The sequence below is a fragment of the Diplotaxodon limnothrissa genome, linkage group LG14 (assembly GCF_057381915.1).
Source record: "Diplotaxodon limnothrissa isolate DT_005_m linkage group LG14, D_limnothrissa_male_GT1.1, whole genome shotgun sequence".
Taxonomy (NCBI): Eukaryota; Metazoa; Chordata; class Actinopteri; order Cichliformes; family Cichlidae; genus Diplotaxodon; species Diplotaxodon limnothrissa.
In genome coordinates, this window is record NC_140609.1 from 25128458 (window position 1) to 25155287 (window position 26830).

Genomic DNA, 26830 nt, shown 5'->3' on the forward strand with positions numbered 1-26830 from the left:
TTTTCTGCAGAGTATGGACAATGAAGGACAATGAAGGAGTCATAAATATCCCCCTCACAGGACGAAGGCCTGAAGTGAGGTAATGAGAGGCCATAAAACTAGAGTGCTGAGAGGTCTGCAGCTTTGGAAATAGCTGAGAACCATGTTGACAAACAACAAAACCAACTGGTATGTTTGAATGTTTATTCTACATACATTTGGACTCTGGTCCTATGGACAACGATGGAAACAACTGGAAGAGACATTCATGACGCCCTGCAGAACTCAAACCACTCTGCAGAGAGGCATGTGATGTGCACACCTGGAGGAAGCATTACCAAGCTGAGATGTTTTTGAAAATGTTACTTTTTTATTTTCACTTTTAAATTAACAATTTCTTTGTTTGCTCGTAAGATGCAGTTTGCCATGAGATGAGCTCAATGAATGGGATAACTGCTAATACATTTGTTAAACTGTGTATCTTTACAGTACTTTAGGGTGATTTGACATATGCTGAATATAACAATGTTTGCATTAAAACTGTCAGACATGAGGTATTCATAATTGGGAACTTTTCTAGCATAAAGGCCAAAAAATGGGGGAATGTTAGAGTTTGTATTGTTGATTGTCATTTATGCTTAGAAACATTTACTCACATATGCTTAGAAGTATATAATCATTTGTAGATTGAAAGAATGTCTCATCCTAAGAGGTCTGTAACAACTCTGTGTAGCATGAAGAGAGGAGAGATCGTATCTTCCCTTGCTGATTTATGGTGGGATTAACGTAGCTATGTCTGTTCTAGTCTGAGTGCTTTTCTGTTTAGATGACCTGCTGGACTTCCTTACCGGGGGGGGTCTAGTCTACCCTCTTCCTGACCAAGGATGTTTGACCCTTTGATCAGCAGTACACACACACACACACACACACACACACACACACACACACACACACACACACACACACACACACGGTACTCTTTGTGTATGTAGACGTTATATGTTAATGAACCTATGCATATTCATGTAACCTCAATAAAAGGACAGTGTATGGGAGAACGGACGAGACCAACTGGAGTCAAGCGGTTGTCCGGTTCTCTCCCGTGCACGAGTAACATGAAGAACTTTGCCTATTTGTGTCTTGCTTAGCAGTGTAATTATATTGTCTTAACGTTCCAGCGAATAGGTTTATGCTACAAACCTAACAGAGCCAACGTGCTTCGTATTTGCAAAGTCATCATTCAGTGAAAAGAGATAGTGGAAAGTTGTGGGTTGGCAACCAGAGGAGTGAATCCAAAGGTGTAAATAATTTCCCACACCCAAGCATTTGTAGCCTAAGCTCATTTGCAAATCCTGACGCTTTGTCCTTTAAAGGTTTGCTTTGTTCACAGTTAACATATTTGCACACAGATCCTGTCACTGTCTGTCTCCATTTAACCTGTGTGAAGAAGACCCCCCAATTGGGGTCAGCAGGGGGCTGAGGATGAGATGAGCATCACAGCATACATAGTTTGGGAAGCACAGACACCTTGTTCATGTTGCTATTAATTTGAGTGACAGGTGGAGGCCCAGTGTTTGTCAGTGCATCCCAGACAGTTTCTGCCTCTCTCTCAGTGGTGCATCCAGCCATGTTGGAACCCTCCTCTGAGGTCACAGCAGCAGCAACAGTGCCAGGCTGAAGAAAGTGAATGTACACAAGGCAGCAAGCCCAGAAAAGTCCAGGACACATACTCAGGGAGTTTGCTGACCAGCTGGCACATGTCCTGATGGACAACTTTACCACCTTTCTGAAGCAGACTGTAGTTTCATCATGTTTCAAGTCTGCCATCCTATCATTACAGTGCCCAAAAATCCACCATCACATGTTTTAATGACTGTTGCACTAGCTCCCCTAATGATGAATTGCTTTTGAGAGGCTGCTAAGAACTACATCATCTCTATAGCTCCCATGTACGACTGCTACGGAGGCACAATGGAGTATGTTGACCAGCTGTATCTCCACCTGGTATGGCAATTGCACAGTCTAAGACAAAAAACAACTGTAGAGAGTGGTAAGGACTGCAGTGAACATCATCAGGACTTCTCCATCTATCCAGGATGTTGTGCACAAACGACGTCTCAGCAAAGCATCGTTTCCATCATCTGTGACTCCACCCACTGACACCAAGCACTGTTCTCCCCCTAGAAAAAGATTTTGTGGCATGAATTCTGTTTTAACTTTTCCTGTCTTGGTTCCAAAAGTTTATTTCAGTGCAATAAAACTGCATTTGCTGAACAACTCCATCTCTGCACAAAGGTAAGACACCAGTCAAACAGAATTCAGCCACTCAGCCAAGTGCTTCCCACTTGACCTCTCTCTATTTCCAAAGATCCTGTACATATGTCTGTGAAAGTTCTCAGTCATCCAGGTCATTGTAGTCTAAGGAGCTTGGATAGGAAAGCGTCTGGACTTCTTTAAATCGCTTGAAGACGTTTCACCTCTTGTCTGAGAAGCTTCTTCAGTTCTAGGGTCAAATGGTGGAGAGTCCCAGATTTAAGCCCTGTGGGAGTTTCCCCCGAAGAGGGACAATAGACCCCCTAATGATCCTCTGCCTAATCACATGAGCCAAGGCGTGAAAATGGGTGTAGGTCACAATCAGCCAAGGTTTTGGGTGAGCTCATTGTGAAACCTAACCCCACCCTATCATGGAATTTCCTGAGGTCAGATGGCCCAGGATGTGAGTGGGCGTTAAGGTGTCTGGGAAGGGATCTCAAAACTGGATTATAGATGGCAGACAGTTGGTATCGTAAACCACCGCCTCTGTTCAAAGATGGTCGCTCACAGTGGACGTAAATGGCTTCTTTCACTCCTCTTTCAAACCATCTGTCCTCTCTGTCCAAAATGTGAACATTGGCATCCTTGGAAGAGTGACCTTTGTCCTTTAGATGCAGACGAACAGCTGAGTCTTGTCCCTGGAGGTTGCTCCTCTATGTTGTGCCATGCGTTTATGAAGTGGCTGTTTGGTTTCTGGGCATTTCTCGCTACACTACAGCATACACTACCTTGTTAAGTTTGTGTTTAGGAGATTTACCTTTGGGATGAACCAGTTTTTGTCTGAGTGTGTTGCTGGGTCTGAAGTATACTGGGATATCGTGCTTGGAGGAGATTCTGTCATAGTCCGGGTGAGTACGGGGTTTTTCCACTCCGCTGGGCTCCACCTTCAGGCAGAGACTCCGATCAGCTTCCACACCTGGTTCCAATCAAGTCACCAGCATATAAGACCAGCATTCACAACAGACCTCTGCCAGATCTTCTGCTAAATCATGTCAGTGCTAGGCCGCTAAGCCCTTGTGAGAACCCTTAACTACTGCTTTTCTCCTCACCGTGTTTTCTTTGTCATAGGACCCACCTGACAGTCGCGCTTCCCAACCTAGACTACTCACATCTCCGCCTGGACGCTGGTTCTGTCATCTGGTTGCTTCCTTTCCATCATTGGACTACACCTGCCTGCCTCCCTGCCAAGCCCCTCACTCCAAGCATATTCTGGATCCTCTCTGGACACTCCTCACCCGGAACCCCCTGGACACCCCCTCCTCGCATGACACTTTAAACCTGCTACGCTGACTGCGTACCTCCATCCAAGCCGCTGCCCCTTTTTTCCATTCCCCGGATCCATCCGTGAAATCTAGCACCTAGTCATAGCACTCAGAGTTTCATGTTCACAGTTTGGCCTCACAGTTCTCAGTTCATAGCTTCCACAGTTCATAGCATTCATAGTTTCCTGCTTTGTAAGTTCACTAGGCACTGTAAATAAAGCACTGTGTTCACGCCCGTTTTGCCTCCCTCTGTGTCTTCATTTGAGTCCACAGCCTGGCCCTCTCGGCCGTAACAGATTCTCCTGAGTTTTTCTGATACACCGGCTACATAGGGGATGACAATGTTGTTGTGTTTGTCCTTCTTATCCTCCCTCGCTGGTGTCTGATCTTCTTTTCTGTGCCTCTTTGCTGACTTGATGTTTTAAGAGCTTTCTTCACATGTGTGTGTGTTTCTTCTTTTTCCCTTCAGGCTTAAAGGGAATATTTTCTGCCCGGTGTTGTAGGGTCCTGATTACTCCAAGTTTGTGTTCCAGAGGGTGGTGGGAGTCAAAGAGGAGGTTCTGGTCCGTGTGTGTGGGCTTCCGATAAATTTTAATTTGAGGTCTCCATTCCCTTCAATGTACACGGCACAGTCCAGGAATGGCAAACAGTTATCCTATGTGTCTTCCCTGGTGAACTTATCCACAGAGTTAATGTGAGCAGTGAAGGATTACACCTCTTGTGTTCCTGTACAGTTTTTCCTTACTTATTGTTAAGTTTTATATATACATTTATCCACATTTCTTAGATTTTTCTCACATGTATATAACCTAGATTCTTTAAAAAAAAATTAATATCTTTAGTTTTATTCATTTCATACAGTCCAAAAACTCCAGTCCTCGAGGGCTGGTGTCCTGAAACTTTTCAATGTGTCCCTGCTGCAACACACCTGAATAAAATTTAGTGGCAACCCCTGACCCAACTCAAGTAAATTTAAGTAAAAGTTCATTGTAAAAAAGTACTTCTAAAACTACTTTTATTGCACCATGTTCATTCACCCTGAGCTGCTGTAACATGAATCAAATTGCTGAATTGCCACCTCAGCATTCAGCCAAGTTCTATTACTAATGACCTACTAAATTTTGGTGTAGCAGGCAGCCTCCCCCATATCTCAGCCTGTGCGGGAGGCTGACATGATGACTGAGCAATCTTCAAAAGAGATTGAGATATTTTGGCTGCTGACCTGAGAACTGAGATCATTATTTCTCTAACAATATCCATAACAGATCTAAACCATAAGTTAGAAAAAAATCATTTGATCACAGTCTTACTTTTTTTTGCCTCTTTCTTACCATAATCATCCCTCATAGTTTAAATGGCCACAGAGTGTTTGTTCTCATTACTGTGATGTGAACTGATGAGCAGTTTAAACACAAAAAGCTAAATAAACATGGATATTGTAAAAGAGGTTCCATGCTCCACAAATGATAAATGGCCTGTATTTGTATAGCGCTTTACTAGTCCCTAAGGACCCCAAAGCCACAGCCACCCTGGGGCGCAATGACAGAGGCGAGGCTGCCGGACACTGGCGCCACCGGGCCCTCTGACCACCACCAGTAGGTAACTGGTGAAGTGTGTTGCCCAAGGACACAACGACCAAGACTGTCCAAGCCGGGGCTCAAACCGGCAACCTTTCAATTACAAGGCGAACTCCCAACTCTTGAGCCACAATCGCCCACATATCAAGTGCATCTGTCAGGACTGACTCAAGGGAAAAAGTGCAATGAAGGATTATTTGCAAACACTAAGTGAGCAAGATACAAATGTGAGGGAGTCGGGGGTTCCAGGAATCCACGGGATGTAGGGAGACCGACACCACGCTCCACTTTTGATACGCCATGTCACTCTGCCAAACACCCACACTCAGGAATCCAGGGGTGGGAAACAAGAATGAGTCCAGGAAATCTATATACAATAAAAAAAAAAGAGATCAAAACCAGGAAATCACAAGGAAACAAGAGAGACAGTTGGGGCGAGGGCTACACTAATGTGAGTTGTACAACGATCCAGCGACAAAAAGTCTTGAGCCACTGCCTTAAATAGTGGCCAGGAGTTGCAGGATAATGAGCCACAGATGAGTAACTGCTTGCAGGTGCGTGGGCCAAAAGCTGGAACCCATAGTGAGATCCGCATGAGGTGTAGTCCACCTAAAACAGGGGTGGGCAACTCCAGGTCTTGAGGGCCGGTGTCCTGCAGGTTTTAGATATCACCCTGGGTCTACACACCTGAATCAAATGATTAGTTCATTACCAGGTCTCTGGAGAACCTCAAGACATGTTGAGAAGGTCATTTAGCCATTTAAATCAGGTTGGATCAAGGGCACATCTAAAACCTGCAGGACACCGGCCCTCGAGGCCTGGAGTTGCCCACCCCTGACCTAAAACTACCAACCAACCACCCAACCAACCATGGAGCACAGAGTTTAAAAAAACACTAACACACATCAAACAATTTATGGTTAGGGGGAGTGAGTTCCTTAGTGTAAACATGTGAAAATCCCCCTTCTTGGTCTATTTTTGCCTCTTTCTCTAAAATATTTGAATTGACTTGTGTCACCTTTAAACAATCAGTATGCTTGATAGGGAATTTAAGGATATTGGCTTGTACAATTGATCCATCCATCCATCCATCCTCTTCCACTTATCCTTGTCAGGGTCATGCAGGGGCTGGAGCCTATCCCAGCTGTCTTAGGGCGAGAGGCATGGTACACCCTAAACATTTCCCCAGTCTAACCAGGCTAACACATAGAGACAGACAACCATTCACATTCACACCTATGGGCACACACACTATGATCTCTTTAAAGAAAAAAAGTATGTGCTAATTGTTTTGTGTCTTCTTGTACACATATGCTACACGACTGGTGTATTAGCGAGTAGTCTTTCAGTCATTAAGTGTGCAGATGGGTTTGTTGGTCATTCCAAAACTTTTGTATTTTATAATTTAGATCGCTTTCTACCCAGATGAACATAATGGACAATTTTAAAACTTGTCTTCATCATATATTTTTTAAAATCAGAGGTAAGTTAGTTACCCTGCTTTGATTTTTTTTTTTTAATGTTTTTTTTTTGTGTCCCGTTTGGATCTTTAGCCATCAGAATTGTTGTCTTAAGGCCAAGAAAGATGCCAAGCGGATTTATTTTACCAAGTGGATCATCATGGCCTTGCCATATTGGTCCATTTGATTGACCTTTAATTTATTTTATTTTCAGTTGCTACAAACGGGACAGACATGACTGGGGGATAGGACAGGGAGAAAGAATGAAAGAAAGAGAGGGAGAGAAAGAAAACCAAAGCGGAGAAGAGACGGTGAGAAGGGGGGGGAAGAAAGAAAAAAAAACAAAAAACAAAACACCTGGATCACCTGTATGGAGAAAACCCTGCTTTGATATTACTGAACCCGTGTTGTAAATGAAGGTTTATGATGGCTGTACATTTTTAAGCAAACACATTGTGTGTGTGTGCATAAGCCACCTTGATTCTGTGATGACTAATTGCCCATTTTTGGGCAATATCACAAGGGAGGTGTGGTTTTAAAACAGTTTAGACTGAGCTGTTTGCTTCTTTTGCATCTCACTTTTAGAGACAATGTGCGGTCGGAATTTACAGATGTTCTCGCTCTGGGCTCTAGGCTTTGGTAGGCTACTTCATTCCTTTGCCAAAATTGAATATTTTGAATTAAACATTGTTACGTTAATAATGCTTCCATCTCCCGTCTTTCAGTTTTGCTGATTTTTGGCATCACCACTGTCTGTGGTAAGTAAGGTTTTTTTTCCTGAAAATTAGAGACCACTTGTTCTATACAGCTTATACTGTGCGGATATTGTGTATCCTGAACTCTGTATGTGTGTGCGTGTGTGTGGACGCAGAGGATGCATGTATTTATTTGTTATTCATTTTTTATATTGCTATCTATCTATCTATCTATCTATCTATCTATCTATCTATCTATCTATCTATCTATCTATCTATCTCTGTGTGTGTGTATGTATATATATATGTATGTATGTATGTATGTATGTATATATATATACATACATACATAGAGAGAGAGAGAGAGAGAGAGAGAGAGAGAGAGAGAGAGAGAGAATAGTGTTTATATGTGTGTGTGTCCATTTTAGGCTTTTTCACGTCAATAATTTTAAGATGGGCTTTATGTGAAAAGACAACAGCAGAAGAACTAGCTTTCTGTTTCCATCTGTTCCCTTTCCCCCCTCTCTCTCTCTGTCTGTGCACTCTTCTGTGGTTTTGTCGTGACTAATGTACAGTGGAAAAAGGCAGTCGATTGTTGCTTTTGAACAGATACTTTTGTAATATTTATCAAATTGTATCACGCTAGACAATGACATGGCATAAGCTTTGAATTAGGAAATATTGAATCTATTTATTCAGAAAAACAGATTTAACGGGTTTTAGTTTGTTAATACAAATTATTCACAGCTTTGAATGTTTGCTTGTCCACAGAGCCTGCAGGCTCCAATAATAATTGTCATCGGTGAGTCACCTCTGCCTTACTGTGAAAATGTGTGATGCTTATTTTTACCATTTGATCATCATTGCAAGTTAAGTGCTGTTCAGTGAGTGTCACTGAGGTTCCCTACAAGAAAAGAATTAACAAATGAGGCTGTCATGCCTGTTCAAACAAAAGGCGCGAGTTGGATTTGTTGAAATTGGTGTTGCATGCTTGTCCACCTTTGTTTTTTAATGGCTGAATAATGACTAAACATTTGTCCATTCTCTGGTCTCTTGCTGCTTAAGTGTGCATTAACGATTTGACCACATCTGTCAGTTCAGGTTTAACCTCTGCTTCAACCGTAGTACCTTCACCATCCACTTCATTAAAGTAATTTATCTTTCCACTTCTGATCATCATATTCACTTCACTCATTAGAGCCCACACTTCTGACACCACTTGTCAGTTTGACCGGCAGTATCTTTTAGGTTCAAACAAAAGGCATCTTCCACAAACTAATAAAATACAATAAAGGTAATGAAACCACTTGTTGCTTTTCAGAAAAGACTGTAATGGAACATGGTATGACATCAAAGAGGCTACATGCTGTGAAAACAGACTTCACCCTGGTGCAAGCCTGTCTTGTTGTGGAAATGAGCCTTACAGTCCTGGAACAGCCACTTGTTGTAAACAGCAACACAGACACACTGTCACAGGTAATGAATTTATAAGATAGAAAACTGGAATGTAAAAAAAAAAGAAAAAAGAATAGAATAGTAATATTAAAAAGTCATCAGCTGGTATTAAAATAGGTTATATGTTTCCATATATTCAGATCTATTCTTGAAGGTCTTTTTCTCACTTCTGAGAACATTTGTGTATCACTCAACCTTGCATTATGGGTATTAAGCAGATAAAGGTTTTTCTTTTTTAGCAAACAAAAATTGCTAGACACCTACAGTGCTGATGTGATGGTTGAGAGGGAAAGCTTACACTATTTTGTTGCAACCATCATAAAGTACGGGGAGATGTGAGGAAACAGAAGTACAGTGCATCAGGAAAGTATTCATAGCGCTTCACTTGTTCCACATTTTGTCATATTGCAATCTTTACCAATAGATTAAATTCATTTTCACCCCAACATTCTACAGCTAACACCCCAAAGTGACAAAGTAGAAAAATAGTTTGCCTGAAATTCTTGCAAATTCATTAAAAATAAATAAAATAAATGATAACATATACATGTACAAGTATTCACATCCTTCACTCAATACGTTTGAAGCTCCGTATTGAGTCTTATTGAGTATGATTTTTAGACAGTTTGTCATATTATTCTTCCCAGAAACTCTTAAGCTCCATTGGGTTGGACAGGGACCATATGTACACAGTCATTTTCAGATATGTACAATTAGATTTAAATCTGGTTTCTGACTTTCCTAATTAAAGACATTCACATACTGGTCCCAAAGCCACTCCTTTGCTGTCTTGGCTGTGTGCTTAAGATTGTTGTCCTGTTGGAAAATTAACCATTGCCCCTTCTCCAGTCTCTGCTGCCGAAAAACATCCACACAACGTGATACTGCCACCTCCATGCTTTTCTGTAGTGATGGTGTTAACCAAGTAATTAGTGGTGCCTAGTTTCCTCCAGATATGATGTTTGGCATTCAGGCCAAAGAGGCAAATCTTTGTTTCATCAGACCAGGGAATGGTTTCTCGTGGTCTGAGAGTCCTTCAGGGGACAGCCACTCCAGGCAGGCTGTCATGTGCCTTTTACTGAGGAGTGGCTTCTGTCTGGTCATTCTACCAGACAGGCCCAATCAGTGGAGTGCTGCGGAAATGTTTGTCCTTCTAGAAGGTTCTCCTCTCTCCACACTGCAATACTGGAGCTCTGTGAAAGTGATTATCAGGTTCTTCGTCACCTCCCTAACTAAGGCCTTTCTGCCCTGACCACTCAGATTGGTGGGGCGGCCAACTCTAAGAAGAGCCCTGGTGATTCCAAACTTCTTCCATTAATGTGCTCATTGGGACCTTCAATGCTGAAGAAATTTTTCTGTACTCTTCCCCATATCTGTGTCTTGATACAATTTTGTTTCATAGGTGTGAATATTTTCCAGATGCACTGTGGCTGTCTCGATGCTGCTCAAGTAAAAGAAGCAAAAGAAAACAAAACAGTTTTTAGATTGAACTGAGTTTCTTTGAAGTTGTGAACTTTCTAATCGTGATTTGATGCACTTGTAATAACACTCTTTCAGCAGTTACATTAAGGTACTGGTGTCTGCATCCTGTTTTTACAGCCAGAGTTACACAGGGTCTTAGTGAAAAGGTATCCAGCTGCTGTGAACTGAAGGCTTACAATCCAGTGAATGAAATATGTTGCCAGTCAGCCATCATAGCAAAACCTTCACCAATGGCTGAGTGTTGTGGTAAAGGTGAGTAGATGCACTGATGGAAAGCATTAATTAAATCAATTCTAAAGTATACAATGTAAATATGGAATTATGTTTTCTCCATCACTAAGTTTTGAGTGTCTGCAAATTTGTAGTTGTTTGAGTATTAAATCGTGAGATTCAGTTAAGGTGCAAACTGAAAGACATAGGAAACTGCAAGGTGGTGTCAAGAGAGAATATAACTAGCCACCATCAGATGGCAGACTTTGGAAATCAAGAGAAATGACTGAAGGCAGAGAAAATGATTAAGTGGTGGCTTGATGCATGCTCAATCATTCAGGTAAGGGAATGCCAACATTTTCATTGGGAGAAACTTTTTGTCACTCATCCAAGTGATTTCTTCAGTCTCAGCTGACTGCTGGTTTCCCCAACCTTATAAGTAATACATCTGCATAATGACAGGCACTATCACCACTGACTAACAATGGGTCATGAGGGCGGTTTCATGATCATTATTATGCAAATTGTCATGACCATTAAGTCAAAGGAGCTTGCAAAGAAAAGCGTCTGGACAAGAACCCTAGCAAGTATAAAGCTAATATAACGGTGGAAGTATTACTAAGGGACATAACTAGATTGAACTGAAATCAGTGATTGTCTCTTGAAACAGTCATAATGAGATGCATCAGGGCACTCGTTTGGGAAGTTATTATGAGGCACTTTCTAAATGAACTTTAATTTAAAAGGTCAACAAGACATAAAAACTGAATGTACAGAATATACAGTAAAACATGATTAGAAAACACACACACACACTTAAAGGTTTACCAACATTGCAGCAGCTTGACAGCTTAGCTATGGTTAAGGTAAATTAAGAAAGCAAAAAACAAAACATATTTTCTTTTCACAGATGTTTTTGATAGGGTCAAGCAGTTGTGTTGTGGTTCACCTGATATTAAGATGATTCTGATGAGAAATTCCAGTCACCATCAGTGCTGTGGTCACAGCCAGTATGACACCGAGACTCAGTGCTGTTGTTCAAATGAGAAGAGGCTGGAAGTATACCCAAAGATTTCATCCTGCTGTCTCAGGGACTCCACTTCAGGTCAACACAGCATATCACACTGTGTAGAATAGATTTAATAAAATCTAAATCTGAAAGTTTTTGCAGTTTGCATCATACTTTACATGTTAGACCAAGACAAGAAAGTCATTTCATGGACTAGAAATAAAAAAAAAAAAAGTCTTATCCCTCAAGACTATCTGCACTAGATATGCCATGTCTTTAATGTTGCATATACTTAAAAAAAATCTTTGTGGAAGTATGATAGCTGTCACAGAGTATTTAAAGGAAGCCAATGTTAATTACTGTGAGTAATGAAATTGTGTTGACTGTCTTTTCAACTACAGCTCATTTATGTGGAAATGAGACCTATGACAAAAACACACAACTATGCTGTCAGTCAACTGTTATTGACAAACATTCACCGAATCACAGATGCTGTGACAAAAGTAAGTGAAGCTGAAAAAACAGAAAAGTATTTCACTGAATATACAGTAGATGATTAGGAAGATTATTCACCAAATGAAGAACATACAGACATCTTTAAAAAGCTCCATATTAGTTTAGCTATGATTAAAGTTCAAGTGTTTCAGTTTTTGATATCTGTATCTTTTCCACAGGGGCGTATGATGGGGAAAAGGAGCTGTGTTGTGGTCCAATTAGTGATAAGAAGATCCTGACAAGGAACTCCCCAGATCACATGTGCTGTCATCAAGGCCAGTTCAACAGCAAGACTGAGTGTTGCTGCTGGAAGGATGATGGTGCTGAGATACAACCGAGGAATTCATCTTGCTGTAAGTCGTGTATATTTGAATGGCATAACTTGCCAAAGGCAGCTTAATGCACATCTTAAAATTCGATTTAAAAGTATGCTCTTCATTTTATATTTTATATTTAAATCATGAAAACTGAATACAGTTTTATTTTAGTGTTGGGAACAGTTTCAGCATATTTGTAATGAAATCAACTCATAGACCACAGCGCTTATCGCATTACATACTTATAATCAGATTAAATGCAATAAAAAATTGTTACTATATTATCGTTTTAATCAAAATCCTTTGTGCTTCATGTTCACAGGTATGCAACAAGAGGTAAGTGTTATGTTTTCCAAGGAAGGAAGTTGTAAATAATTAAACTGAAAATAACAGACAAGCGCCACTCAAGGGCAAAAAAAAACAAAGAAACACAACAAAACCAAAAAGATGTTCACAAAAAAATGTCTGTTAACCGAAAACATGCTTTTATCCACAGTATGTGGCTATAGAAGGGCTCCCAAAAGTTCTCTTTTGCCTTTGCCTATAGAGTCAGCTTGGCAGTACCCAAGTCCAAAGTCCATACTATTTTATTTATTGTGTGTGTGTGTGTGTGTGTGTGTGTGTGTGTGTGTGTGTGTGTGTGTGTGTGTGTGTGTGTGTGTGTGTGTGTGTGTGTGTGTGTGTCCAGGCACCTGTGCTCCAACCCAACTGGTAAGTTAACTGTGGCTTTGACCTATTATTATCCACTTATCTATACATACACACATACAAACATTATATATATACATTATATATACAAGCATTTTCTTAACCAACCATCCACTGCTTTGTTGACAGCACTACAAATCTTTGGACTTCTCTCAATGAGCTTCATGATGTAGTCACCTGAAATGGTTCTCACTTCACAGTTGTGCCTTGTCAGGGTTCATTTGTGAAATTTCTTGCCTTCTTAATGGGGTTAGGACCATTAGTTATGCTGTGCAGAAGTCAGGTTGGTACACAGCTGACAGCCCTAATTTAAAAACTGTTAGAATTCATATTATGGCAAGAACCAATCAGCTAAGTAAAGAGAAACAACAGTCCATCATTACTTTAAGAACGGAAGGTCAGTCAGTCTGGAAAACTGCTAAAACTTTGACTGTGTCCCCAAGTGCAGTCAAAAACCCAGCAAATTAGATTACATGAAGACCGCCCCAGGAAAGGAAGACCAAGGGTCACCTCTGCTGCTGAGGAAAAATTCATCCAAGTCGCCAACTTAAGAAATTACAAGTTAACAGCACCTCAGATCAGAGCCCAGATAAATGCCACACAGAGCTCGAGACCCATCTTTACATCACCTGTTCAGAGGACACTGTGCAAATCAGGTCTTTATGGTCAAATAGCTGCTAAAAAACACTACTAAGGAAAGGCAATAAGCAGAAGAGATTTGTGTGGGAAAAGAAAAACAATCAATGGGCATTAGACCAGTGGAAATCTGTGCTTTGGTCTGATGAGTCCAAATTTGAGAGCTTTGGTTCCACTCACCATGTCTTTGTACAATGTGGAAAAGGTCAAAGGCTCCCACCTTGAAGCATGGAGGAGGTATGACGGTGTGGGGGTGCTTTGCTGGTGACACTGTTGGGGATTTATTCAAAGTTGAAGGAACATTGAACCAGCACGGCTACCACAGCATCCTGCAGCGACATGCCATCCCATCCGGTTTGCGTTTAGTTGGGCCATCATTTATTTATCAACAGGACATTGACTCCAAACACACCTGCATGCTGTGTAAGGGCTATTTGACCAAGAAGGAGAGTGATGTAGTGCTGCAACAGATGGTGTGCCCTCCACAATCACCTGACCTAAACCCAATCGAGATGGTTTAGGCCGAGGTGAACCTCAGAGTCAAGGAAAAAGGGCCAACAAGTGCTCAGCATCTGTGGGAACTCTGTCAAGAATGTTGGAAAACCATTTCAGATGACTACCTCATGAAGCTTGTCGAAAGAATGCAATGAGTGTGCAAAGCAGTAATCAAAGTAAAGGGTGGCTATTTTGAAGAATCTAAAATATAAAACATGTTTTGAGTTATTTCACAGTTTTTTGTTTACGACATAATTCCATATGTGTTGATACCAGTGTTGGGCAAGTTACTTTGAAAAAGTAATTAATTATAGTTACTAGTTACTTCTTCAAAAAAGTAACTGAGTTAGTAACTGAGTTACAAGATTCTAAAAGTAATTAATTACTTGAAAAGTAACTATTGCGTTACTTTTAAAAATATGTTTAACCCTCTGGGGTTCAGGGTATAACTGGCCATTTTTAACTACTTTTGATGTTTTCTCAACATTTCACCTTTAAAAACTATTTACTTTGCCTTGTTTGGTATCATTGTTTTCAGCACAACCTCACGTGTCTGAATTTACAGTTCTATTTTCATTTGACATACTGTATTAACACAATTGATCTAAAATCAGACAAAAAACATAAAATTCGAGTAGAAAAAAGTTATAATTTTTACTGTAACAACCACAAACATGTTTAATGAATCATATTTCATAACTTTAAATGCAAATATAAATTGTCAATTTTAAAATCATATGCACAAGTTTTGCAAACAACAAACTTATTTGCAGCCATTTACCTTTTACCCCTTTTTTAAGGTTCAAGGTTCTTTATTTGTCACATGCATAGTTATACAAGTATAACACACAGTGAAATGTAGCCTGACACGCTCCTCGACATGTGCAAAAATAGGGGGGGGGGGGGGGCTGTAGAGGAAGAACATATATATATATAGTATATACATTGGGTGAATGTGCAGTAGTAGCAGCAAGCAGGTGAATTCTGTACATTAATAAGAATAGACATCTGACTATTTTACAGGATAGACAATATAAACATATTTAAAATTAAAGGAATTTGAAATGTACCATTAAATAACCATTTCAAACTATTTACATAACAATCAGGTGTTCTGCATTCAGTAAGATGCCACAAATTATTTGTGCCACTTCAAAAATTTCTGTCCACTATATAAAGGAGAACATCACAGCCTGATGCCTGTAGGTCTGACAGCAGCAGGTGTATCACTCCTCTTCTCTACCTGGAGACAGCAATCGCCTTACTGTTCTGACACACAACACAAAGCAATCCACAACACCACACACTAACTGCACACTCCAACCACGCTAAACGTCGCAAATCTCTCACATCTCAAAACTCACTCTCTCTCTTTTTCTGCTGCCTCTCTCTCTCTCTCTCTCTCTCTCTCTCTCTCGGTCTAAAACTTCCCCCTCTTCCTAAACAACCAAATGTCATGTTGCCATATCATTTTTGATTGGTCATTTTTTGGGGTCATAAGCAGAGAGTGCTTGCTAGCGCTGACCTTAGACAGTAAACATGACAACACAATTTAAAAACTGCTATATATCACCTTTTTGCTTTGTCATCTTGAAGTGATCATGTGATTGGCTTACCACGACTACTTTATTCTTCCTCAGTCAAACAGCAGCACTCATGCGATTGTCTTGCCCCCTAGCTACAGGTGTTGTGCCAGAAAGTGACTGTGGCCCGCGGGAGCCCGCAGAGCTGCTTAAAGCTGTGGAGCCCAGCTTATTTACAGCTACTTCCTTACAACTGATATAAGATGCGATAAGCTGAACACAGCTTCAGCCGTCTGTTTGTTGAAAAACAGTAACGCGACCGCACCGTATTTTCTTGTTAGTAACGGTAACGGCATTGTAACGATAGAAATAGTAATTAGTTAGATTACTCGTTACTGAAAAAAGCAACACCGTTAGTAACGCCGTTACTTGTAATGCAGTTATTCCTATCACTGGTTGATACATAGTTTTGATGCCTTCAGTGAGAATCTACAACGTAACTCATGCAAATTAAAAAAAAAAAACATTAAATGAGAAGGTGTGTCCAAACTTTTGACTGCTAGTGTATCTGGGGCTGCGGGGTCGATGTAGTGCATCTCAGACATCAACTGACAGGTCACCAGCATATCACAGCTTTATTTTTGTCAACAATGATATTTATGACATTTATGACTTAATGCTTTAATATTAAAAATGGCTTTAATCTGTTTATGAGGCACTTTTCATAGGTTAGGAATTTAAGTCCTTTTAGGCACTGAAACTATTTGGTTAGGTTTGGGGTTAAAATACATCTTTGCAATTTCCTGCAAATTTTAAAGTGATGAGAGGATGGGGAGCAGGCGAGAACACAGCTGGGACGTAACGAGGTGGGGAGGAGACCAAAACTGAAGATAGTGACACAAGACACAGACTGTCATTAGTAAAAAAGTAAATAGAAGAGAGACACGGAGACGCAGATTCGACACTTAGACATGGAAACATGAGACGAGGCGAGGTGAGGCACAGGAACAGAAATCCGGAGGGCTAAATATAATACAACAGAAAACAATAATTCAATGAATAAAACTTAAAAACACTGGGTCACAGACCCACGACAGTGACAATGGCATAGATGCCACATGACACCTTGTGTATATCTGTGAGAGGCTTTGAAAACTTAGCATAGTATTTATGCGATGTTGACTGTTTTTGTGTTTTTGTTTATTTTTACCTGTTTTTGCATATCCGCAGCACTGAACCAAACACACATCTCTGTCGGTCATCATGCTACAATCCAAAAGAGTACCACTGCTGTGAAAGAAACCAAAAGCCTCACTGGTTCTGTACCTCAGGTATCACTGTCTGTTTGTTTTGGTTTTGCAGCTGTCGTGTCAGTTACTATCACGTAAAAATTACATAACCCTGTGGTTCTAACTTTGCAGCTTTTGGAAGAGAAAGTGGAACTGGATCACAGCCCAAACTCCAACAAAGCAGTTAGAACTTAGTGAGCAGTTTATTTTGCTCTACTGGTGTAAAAACAAAGAGTTGTTTTCAGCATAAATTTCCCCTACAGAGCACATTGTGCCATTTGTTCTTGTGATGTTAGCTCACTGTGGAAAACTCTTCAAGTAATAAAGTGTGAAGACAAAATATGCCCCTAGTAATATCATTTTATATACTGTAATACTAAACTAACTCTTTCTAAAACTGAGAATAATGCCTTGGGAGTTTATCAAATGATGAAACAAAGAAATACTATCTTGTCTTCTATTTGTATTTGTAAAATCCTATATGCTCATTTTTAGTTAAATGTGTGCATTAAAGAGGGTTTTGTGTCATGAACCAGAGGTTCATGCAAGATATGGACCCTATGTAGACTCAAACCCAACTTAACTTTTCACAAGACTTTATTTACACAGCAGAAGAAGAGTGAGGTAAACATGAATATACACCAGCTGAGAGCAGACTATCATGGAATCAGAATCAGAATCAGAAAGGGTTTTATTGCCAAATGTTGAGCGGGTTTACAACATTAAGAAATTGCTGGAGAGCCACTGGGAGAGAATAATTAATCACAGAGAGTCACTAATAGTGAATGACCCTGGAAACCCAACAACACCGGCTGGAAAATCCCAGACACTGCCATGGAACATGACAGTTTTATATTTGGAAAAACATAATGTGAAGCTATAGTTGCAAGGGAACACCCTGACTAATATTTTCTCAAACATGTTCCATGCTCTGAGTAAATGTTATTTTCTTTCCTTTCTCAGATCCTTTTTTTTTCCCTGTTATGTCTTTCCTGATGTAACTGAGTTCAGCATTTATGAGAAGTTTCTAACTCCTGTCCTCTCTCCACCCTTCCAACCCTCACACCTCTATGTTTAGGTCAAATCAAGGCAACACCCACTGTGTATAATCCACACATACAAGTCTGCTGTGATGGATGTATCTCTGCGTGGAAGCCTTGGATGGATCAGGTAATAATCAAATTGTTTTTCCTTGTCTTGTTTGTTTTGTTGTTCTGTCTCTGGGCCTCATTTTTAGTTATAATAGAAAGGTCAAAAGTTTTAATTTGTGTCTCTGGGGGGAAAAAAATCCTTTTCCAATGACAGTGATAGACTTAAAGCAACGTTTTCTTTCAAATAAAAAAAAAAAATTATATGTATGTATTAGGAGAATTTTGGAAGAATTTTTAATAAGATTGTTAATGGGTAAAATGATGGGCAACACATTTCATTATTAAATGAAATGTGTTGTGTCACATCCTAATTAGGATGTAGAGCTGACAGCAGTGGAAAAGAGAGATTCTAGGAAAAAATTCTGCTTTACTGACCCTTTGATGAGAGAGCTCAGAGCTCCACCCCGCTCCTTTTATACAATAACTGAGGGTGTTTTTCGATCTGTCTAAAACTCATCGAACGGCCTCAGTATTCGCTACTACTAATGCAAAAGGGCCAAAAGGCATTTCTGAACAATTTACTGTATTATCTCTGATTCTTCAAGTGCTGTGGAGAGACGCCGTACGGCTCGGGACAATGTGGAGTTCTCTGTTGTAATAACACCTTGTACGAGGACAGAGTCGATGGACAGGAATGTTCAGAGATGGGTATTCCTTACAACCCGGCCAAAGGGACTATATGTTGTTCTCAGTTTCACGGCAGCCCAGGACAACACTGCTGTGGGACAGAAATTTACCGGCCTGATGTTGAGATTTGCTGCAATGGACACAGGTGATTTTGTGTGTGTGTGTGTGTGTGTGTGTGTGTTGCTGATAAAATCTAGTGAAAAGGGATGGGTTTTTTTCCCATTCCTTATTCATCAGCTTGGTATGTAACAGTGTTTGATTTTAGGTCAGTGGGCAGTTAATTTTAATGCATCTTGTGCTGGTTGAGGGGAAACCCAGAAGGGAGAGGCAAAGGAAATGTCTTGCATTCCAGTAGAAGGTCTTTTCTTTATCGAAATTCCAGCTGTGCATAACACTGTCCCACCTTTGTTTACTTTCAGGCACCGTTGTGCTCTGGTCTAATGTGATAAAGCATTCTTTTTTTCTTTTCTTTTTGCCTGTCCCGTTTGGCTCTTTTGCCATCAGAATTGTTGTCTAAAGGCAAAGAAAGATGCCCAACGGATTTACTTTACCAAATTGACCATCCCAGCCTTGCCGTAATGGTCCATTTGATTCACCTTTTATTGTTTATTTTATTTTCACTTACTGAATACGGGATAGACTTGACTGGGGGAAAGAAGGGGAGAAAGAAAGAGGGAAAGAGAAACAGCTGAGAAGAGGGACGGGGGAGAAGGGCAAAAAACATAAACCAACAGAACGGGCAGAGAAAAAAAAATGCATATATCAATCACCTGGATCACCTGCTGAGAAAGAAAAAAGAAAACAAGCAGAAGTGATAAAGCATTCTTCTGTATCGGTCCATGTGGTTTCTGACTCGGTTTGGTGCCATATGGGTTAAAGTTTGCAGTTAAACTGTCTGTGTTTGCATCATTCAATAGTCTGGATATTCTATGGCCTGAAAACATTTGTGGCAGCTACTTTTCTTTCGGTCTCAGTTTTAGTATTGGTGGAGCAGGTTGTATCCTGAATGCTCTCATTAAGCGTATTTTCAACTGCAGAGTCTGTCAGAGTGGGTGATGACAGCAACACTGAGTATGAATATATTATGTGTGAACAGTGAGAGCTGAAGCTGCAGTTCTGATTCTCTGCTTTCAGTGTACAGCCTGTGTAATAACTGTGTTGAAGAAGTGGATAAATATCTTCCAGGCTGACATCCAACAATATACATAAGGACATGTCTCACTCAGCCTCTTATAAACTTATCTTGCACTCCTTATTTCAATGAGGAATGATCATTCAGAAGACTTGAATATGATTTACTAAGCTACAGAAATTAATTGATCCTTTTGATTAGTCTCTGATGACACATGATGGCAGAATGGAATTATGGTGAAGATAGAGGCTTGGACGGAGCTTTAAGTGACTTGAGGGACACAGAGATGGGTTCCTGGAAAGGAAAATAATGGAAAAGCCCACAGATTTAAAGCACACAGGGTGGAGTCTGATTGGCTCAAAGAAGGCGGGTAAGAAGAACACTGGACTAGTGTAATGATGTCAGTATTGAATTTGACAGCGTGGGAAATTGGAAGTCATGCAAAGAATTGACTAGCAGGCAAACACCCAGAAAACCAGAGAAATGTTGTAATTGCAGATCTTCATTATTTAACTTATGCATAAGCTTCATTTGATATTAATGTGTCCCTCTGTTTTCCAACCAGACATCCCAAATCAGAAAACATTCACTGCTGTGGGGTCAAAGCCTACAACATTAAAGATCCACAGATGAAGTGCTGTGCAGGAACACTGTACACGCTGACATCATTACATAAGCATGGAGGGGACCTGCAGTGCTGCGGATCCACTCTGCAAGAGCCACAGGTAGTTTATCAGTAATGATGTATATAATATAATTATCATGTTATCTGACCATTTCTCGTGCATCCTATTCATGCCATGAGAACTTATTTGAGATAAACTATATGAATTTCAGGGGCAGGACGACACGTCACACACTCCACTTCAGGTTATATCTCTATAAATGGCTCACATGCTTGTTTGTTCTCATTTCCATGCCCCACCGTCCATCCATCAGTTTTTCACACCCTCTCATCATTATCAGGGGATCTGTGAGGTTCAGAAGCCACTGAGAATCTGTCACTGAGCCGTTCTCTGCACTGCAGTCTTTAATTTTGACACTTTGTTTTTTCTTCTCTTTTTTTTTTCTCCAAAAGCATTTTGAATTTCCTTTCTTACTTGTGACACCTCTCAATAACCAGTTAAGCATTAAATCTAGAATATATGCCTACTCTACAGTGAAGGAAAACAACACCTTGTAATGCATTGGCTCCCAAGGCTGCTTTCATGGACACAGCTTGTCCGGCTGTCACACAAATAGTTGATAAATGCATCCAGGAGAAGATTACTGTACTTTATAAAAGTCAATCCGAAGAATCCTTTACAGATCATTTCAAAAAAGAGGAGGATCTCCAGTCTGAACCTAAACACAACAATTTATAATTCAATATAACCAAACCATCATTATTAGGCTTTGCAAGCCAAACTATGCAGTTGCTGCCAAGGCCCCAGTAAGACCAATACTAAAACATTTTTTATATTTAGTGATATATTTAGTGTATATCTGACAGTCAGAATACCTTCAGCATAAGGAATATTACACCTGTCTTTAGAAACTTAACTAACATCTCTTTTCACTACCAGGACATTTGCTGCTCAAGTGAGGAGGAAGAGGTGATCTACTCTGCCAAGACAGGGTTTAGATGCTGTGGTCACCTCTATTACAACACCACCCTGTGGTCATGCTGTGCTGGGAGGCTGAGATCAATCCATGAACCAGGACAGGGTCAAAGAAAGATGATTAATGGTTTGTTTTGTCTGCTTAGATGTCCTTTCCATGCAGTAGAACTTCATTTGACGTCATTTTAATTTGATGGCAAAGCCCAGATCCTGCATTTTACCAATAACATGTATAATGTTGTTTTCAGAATCCAGAGTCCTATCTGTGAATAACCTGAACAAAACAGATCTTTGCCAAAAAAGTAAGTCTTTTTTTAACATAAAAAATGCTGATGTTTTGGTTTGTAATGCCATGGCTTTATGTATCTTTGTTTAGTGCACATTGGGACTGTGGAAAGTGTGTCTCAGCAGAGCGTTGTGTTTGGGAATGTGCTGACGGTTCATGGTATGGAGGCCGAAGCTCTGCCTTTTCCTTACGTCCTGGAAACAGATGATCGCTGCAGCTTCCCTAAACTGGTTCTTGGGAAGACCTACTTCTTTAACAAAGTTAATGTTTTCACTGATTTCAATCATGACTCTGTTCTTCAGTCACTCCATTTCATTATTTCCAAATGTTCACCTTAGGTCACCATTGGCTGATTTATACATGGGCAGTCCTGATGAGTTACTCTATTCTCTGACAAAGTACTAATTTTGTATTTTTATTTTGTGCTTGCAATATTGGGTTTTTCACTCTCTTGAATGTATTACATATTACTGCATTGTTATACATTGGTCTGTTAGCAATAGTGATGCTATCCTAAAAAGACATACCTAATCTGTCCTTTGTTTTTTGTGTATTATTAGAGCCATTAGTAATGGTTGATTCTCACAATTAAATCAAAAAACTCCTTATGTACCGTCTGTAACCGTAATGTCTTTACCTGATTTAGAAACAGTAATGCATTACAGAAAAATGCCATTACAGAATGCATTATTTTTAAATTGTTACACTTAACTGGACAGGTCTTTCAGGAACTGTACTAAACTGGTTCAAAACATACGTAGAAAACAGGAAATACTTTGTATCAATAGGTAACTTCACATCTGAGCAGACAAGTATCACATGTGGAGTTCCCCAAGGTTCCATCTTGGGACCCCTTCTGTTTAACATCTACATGCTCCCACTGGCACAGATTATAAACAACAACAAAATAAACTATCACAGCTATGCAGATGACACACAAATATATATCACAATGTCACCAGGAGACCGAGGCCCTGTACAGGCTCTTGGTAAATGCATTGAGGAAATCAATGACTGGTTGTGCCACAATTTTCTCCAGCTAAACAAAAACAAAACTGAGGTAATAGTCTTTGGCGCCAAAGAAAAACGATTACAGGTCACCAGAGAACTTCAATCTATACATCTAAAAACCACAAACCAGGCGAGAAATTTGGGTGTAGTGATGGATGCAGACCTAAACTTAGAAAAACACATTAAGACAATAACAAAGTCAGCTTACTATCACCTCAAGAATATATCAAGGATAAAAGATCTGATGTCTCAACAGGACCTGGAAAAACTAGTCCATGCATTCATCTTTAGTAGGCTTGATTACTGTAACAGCATCTTTACAGGTCTACCTAAAAAATCAGTCAGACAACTACAGCTCATTCAGAACTCTGCTGCTCGAGTCCTCACTAAGACCAAAAAAGTGGACCACATCAGTCCAGCTCTGAGGTCCTTACACTGGCTGCCTGTCCGTCAGAGGATAGACTTTAAAGTTCTGATGCTGGCCTATAAAGCTCTGAATGGTTTAGGACCAAAATACATCAATGACCTCCTGACCCAGTATGAACCATCCAGATCCCTCAGGTCATCTGGATCCGGTCTTTTATCAGTTCCCAGAGTCAGAACCAGACACGGAGAAGCTGCATTCAGCTTTTATGCTCCTTATATCTGGAACAAACTCCCAGAAAGCCTCAGATCAGCTGAAACACTCAGTTTATTTAAATCCAGGTTGAAGACTCACCTGTTCTCAGCTGCATTTGAATAAAGCACCAAATCCACACTTTAAGCTTAAATTTCAAAACTTACATTTAACTACTGATTTTATCTACTGTTCTGATTTTATCTGTTTTGATTTTATATACTGTTTTGTTTGTTTGTCTGTCTGTTTGTTTGTTTGTTTGTTAATTAGTTAGTTAGTTTATTTGCTTGTTTTAATCAATTTTAAATCATGCTTTTTATTTGTTCTTGTTTCTAATGTCTCTGTAAAGCACTTTGAATCACCTTGTTGTTGAATTGTGCTATACAAATAAACTTGCCTTGCCTTGCCTTGCCTTAACACTGCTTACTTATGCATTTAAAATAATTACATACATAATATTACTAAAACTGCAGCATCAGTTACATGTGACTCTGCACATAACTAGTCAAACCCTGCCATTCCTAAGTATGACTAAGTAAAATTTTTGAAATCACTGAGAACATTGTAGCTTTTTACTGAAATATTTACTGAGTTTCACATTGTACTCACTCACATAACTTAAGACAGTTATTACTACTGTGACACAGCCCAGTTGTATTTAAGTATACAGTGTATGCAATAATACGATGAAACTATTAACTTCAGAAGTCTAAAAAAAAAACAAAAACTTAAGTTTCTTCTTGATTCTTGTTAGCATGGAATCAACAGTTGCTGACTTCTTACAGCACTATAAAATGTAGCTTCATAAAATATTAGCATATGGCTCATTTTTTATTTTTAAGCTATTTTCTTGCACTGAAACAAATTATAATACATAATTTAAAAAATGTTTGACCTTGACCCACATAATCAAATGTATGCATATACTGTAAATGGCATAATTTATTTTGATAGCTAAAGCTAGTGAATGTTAACCACTGAGTTGCCAATGCCATGAATGCTACTATGCTGTACCACCCAGAGGTCCCACTGAAAAGACCATGAAAGTATTTTCTTTTCATAAACAGCTGTTTTTATTCTTACTTTTTCTATTGGAATGTAATTTCTATAAGGCCTCAGTGCACAGACACAGTAGTGGTGATGGCAGATGTTTGGGCTTTGTAGTACTGTCTCGATACTGCATGTTTGACTTTGCATGTTTGTGTTTATTTTGTGGCCTAATGTTCTTATGATTTAAGCTTTAAATAAATAACATATTTTGCTTTATCCTATTGAGTTGATGATCTTTTTTTTTTTTTTTTGCCTGTCCCATTTGGTTCTTTAGCCATCAGAATTGTTGTCTGAAGACCAACAAGGATACCCAATGGATTTACTTTGCCAAATGGATCTTCGTGGCATTGCCGTATTGGTCCATTTGGTCGATCTTTGTTTTTATTATTTATTATATTTTATTTTCAGATGTTACAGATGGGACAGACATGAGTGAGGGATAGGAAAGGGAGAAAGAAAGAGGAAGGAAAGGAAAAACAGAAGGGGAGAGGGACAGTGAGAAAGGGGGGGAGAAAAAAAATAAGAATCTCCTGGATCACCTGTTGAGAGAAGAATAGAAAACAAGCAAAAAAACAAAAAAAAACAAAGCAACATACTAAACACAACACCATCGCATTAATCTAGCTAAGTGTAAACAGCAGTAAATACTAAATATTCAATGTTGTTGTGCAGTACGCAGGACAGATGTGCTTCGAAGTAGTAGCCAAGAAAGGTGTAATTTAAGTCTACGAGCAGTGAACACCCGTGTGCATACCTGTGTGGATCAGCGTGCTTGTATTCCAAAGGTTTCTCCATGTAACGATCTGCTAGGGAGTGTGGGGGGGGGGCATAGCCCCGTCCTCCAGGGTATGAAGCAGGTATGGAGGAGATCAAAACTCCAGACATCCAGAGGCCCCCAGAACACAAGAGACCATAGAAGACCAACAGAGGGGCAGCCGCGCCACTGTCCCAGCAAGAGCTGAGGAGAGTCCCAGATGAGGGCTCACTCAGCTGCCGCGGAGCAGAAGCCAGGGGGAGTTGCAGTGACGCGCCCGTGAGCTCCGCCGGCAGCCAGCTGTGCCTGAGTGACCGAGCCCCAGGCCGAGAGGCCGGGGGCACCCCACCTCCGAAGTGGCCCGAGCGAGCGCCAGGTTCCAGGCCCCGATAAGCGGCCGCCAAGGAGTGAGCCGGTGTGTACCTGGACGCCCACCCCCAGACACAAAGAACCACCAACGCACCGACACCTGAGGGAGTCCGCCACCGGCAGGGGAAGTGGTGGAGGGGTGGAGATAGGCCTCCAAACCTTGGAGGGCCTGAGGTGTCCCCAGAGAGGTGGTGTCTGATACCCAACCTGACATATAGACACAGACATACAGGCACACACAGACACAAACATCCATTCCCACCCTCATGCTCTCATATGCACTTACTCCACACTCAACCAACGTGGAGACAGACATAAAGAGACGCTGTACATACGATCACACTCCCCAAGCGTACTCTACAAACCGGGTCTAGGTACCCTTGCCCCTGGAGGGGGGAACTGCACCCAGACCCAGGTGGTGTTACCCTTTTCCCTGCGGTGGGGAGAGGCAGACCGCCCCGACTCTGTAGCAGCAGGGAGGCCCCACACTCCAGACCGCAGTCGGACGGCCAACTCCTCCTAGCCCCCCCGCTCCAGCAGGCCGCAGAGAATGGGGGTGGGAGAAGACTCCAAACCTCCCTCCACCCGCTCATTGAGTTGATGATCTTGCCATTGGCAGAGGTTTTTTTTTTTTTACTAAAAAAGTGCTTTCATTACAGACTTTATGTTTAACATGCAATGTTTGCAAAAAAGTTGAAACATTTATTTTAACTAGTTTTGAACTTTTAAATAGTCCGCAATAAATGTTAAAGAGGATTCTGCACCTTTCTCAGATCAGATTCATTAAAAACATGGGACTTTGGCTGCATCTATAAATGTATTACTGGTACATCTGGTACACGTTTTAGGTCAGAAAAGTGGTATTCAAGCATTAGTGTACACCAGGGGCGGAGCAGGGGGGTGGCTTACTGGGCTTAAGCCCGGGTTGATTTTTCAGAAAGCCCAGGGTCTTTTGGAGTGTAATTTTTTCATAGTTAGATGCCTGGCTGACACTGTATAAAACAAAAACTACACACAATATTCGAAGCACATAGTGCACACTGTGGGAATTTATGACTGTGCGTAAATCCCCCCTGATATTGGTATGATCCGAGCTCAGACACTAAGCGGGGCGGGGCAGCTGCTGCCTGCGAGTGCGCTGTTAGAGAAACGCAGCCAGGCAGACAGAGGAGAACTGAAGTTCGACCAGGTACCAAAGAAAATCATTCGTACTGTACAAATAATGTAAATATGACGGTGTATCACAAAAGATTGATATCCAACTGATCACTTGACCAATATTACGTTACTTGCTCTTCAAGTGAATCAACAAATGGCGAAATGAAAAG

The 26830-nt window shown here is 40.5% G+C and overlaps 1 protein-coding gene across 1 annotated transcript; it reads left to right on the forward strand.

The window, feature by feature from the left end:
• Positions 1 to 1926: 1926 nt before the first annotated feature.
• On the forward strand, positions 1927 to 22040 carry LOC146618902 (uncharacterized). The gene is made up of 15 exons (XM_085370133.1): positions 1927 to 2029; positions 2220 to 2274; positions 8608 to 8762; positions 10341 to 10475; positions 11344 to 11538; positions 11844 to 11945; positions 12117 to 12328; positions 12577 to 12590; positions 16847 to 16947; positions 17984 to 18075; positions 18602 to 18828; positions 20381 to 20540; positions 21381 to 21543; positions 21665 to 21718; positions 21793 to 22040. The coding sequence occupies exons 1-15, from the start codon at positions 1927 to 1929 to the stop codon at positions 22038 to 22040; spliced, it is 2016 nt and encodes a 671-aa protein (XP_085226259.1).
• The last annotated feature ends 4790 nt before the right edge of the window (positions 22041 to 26830 follow it).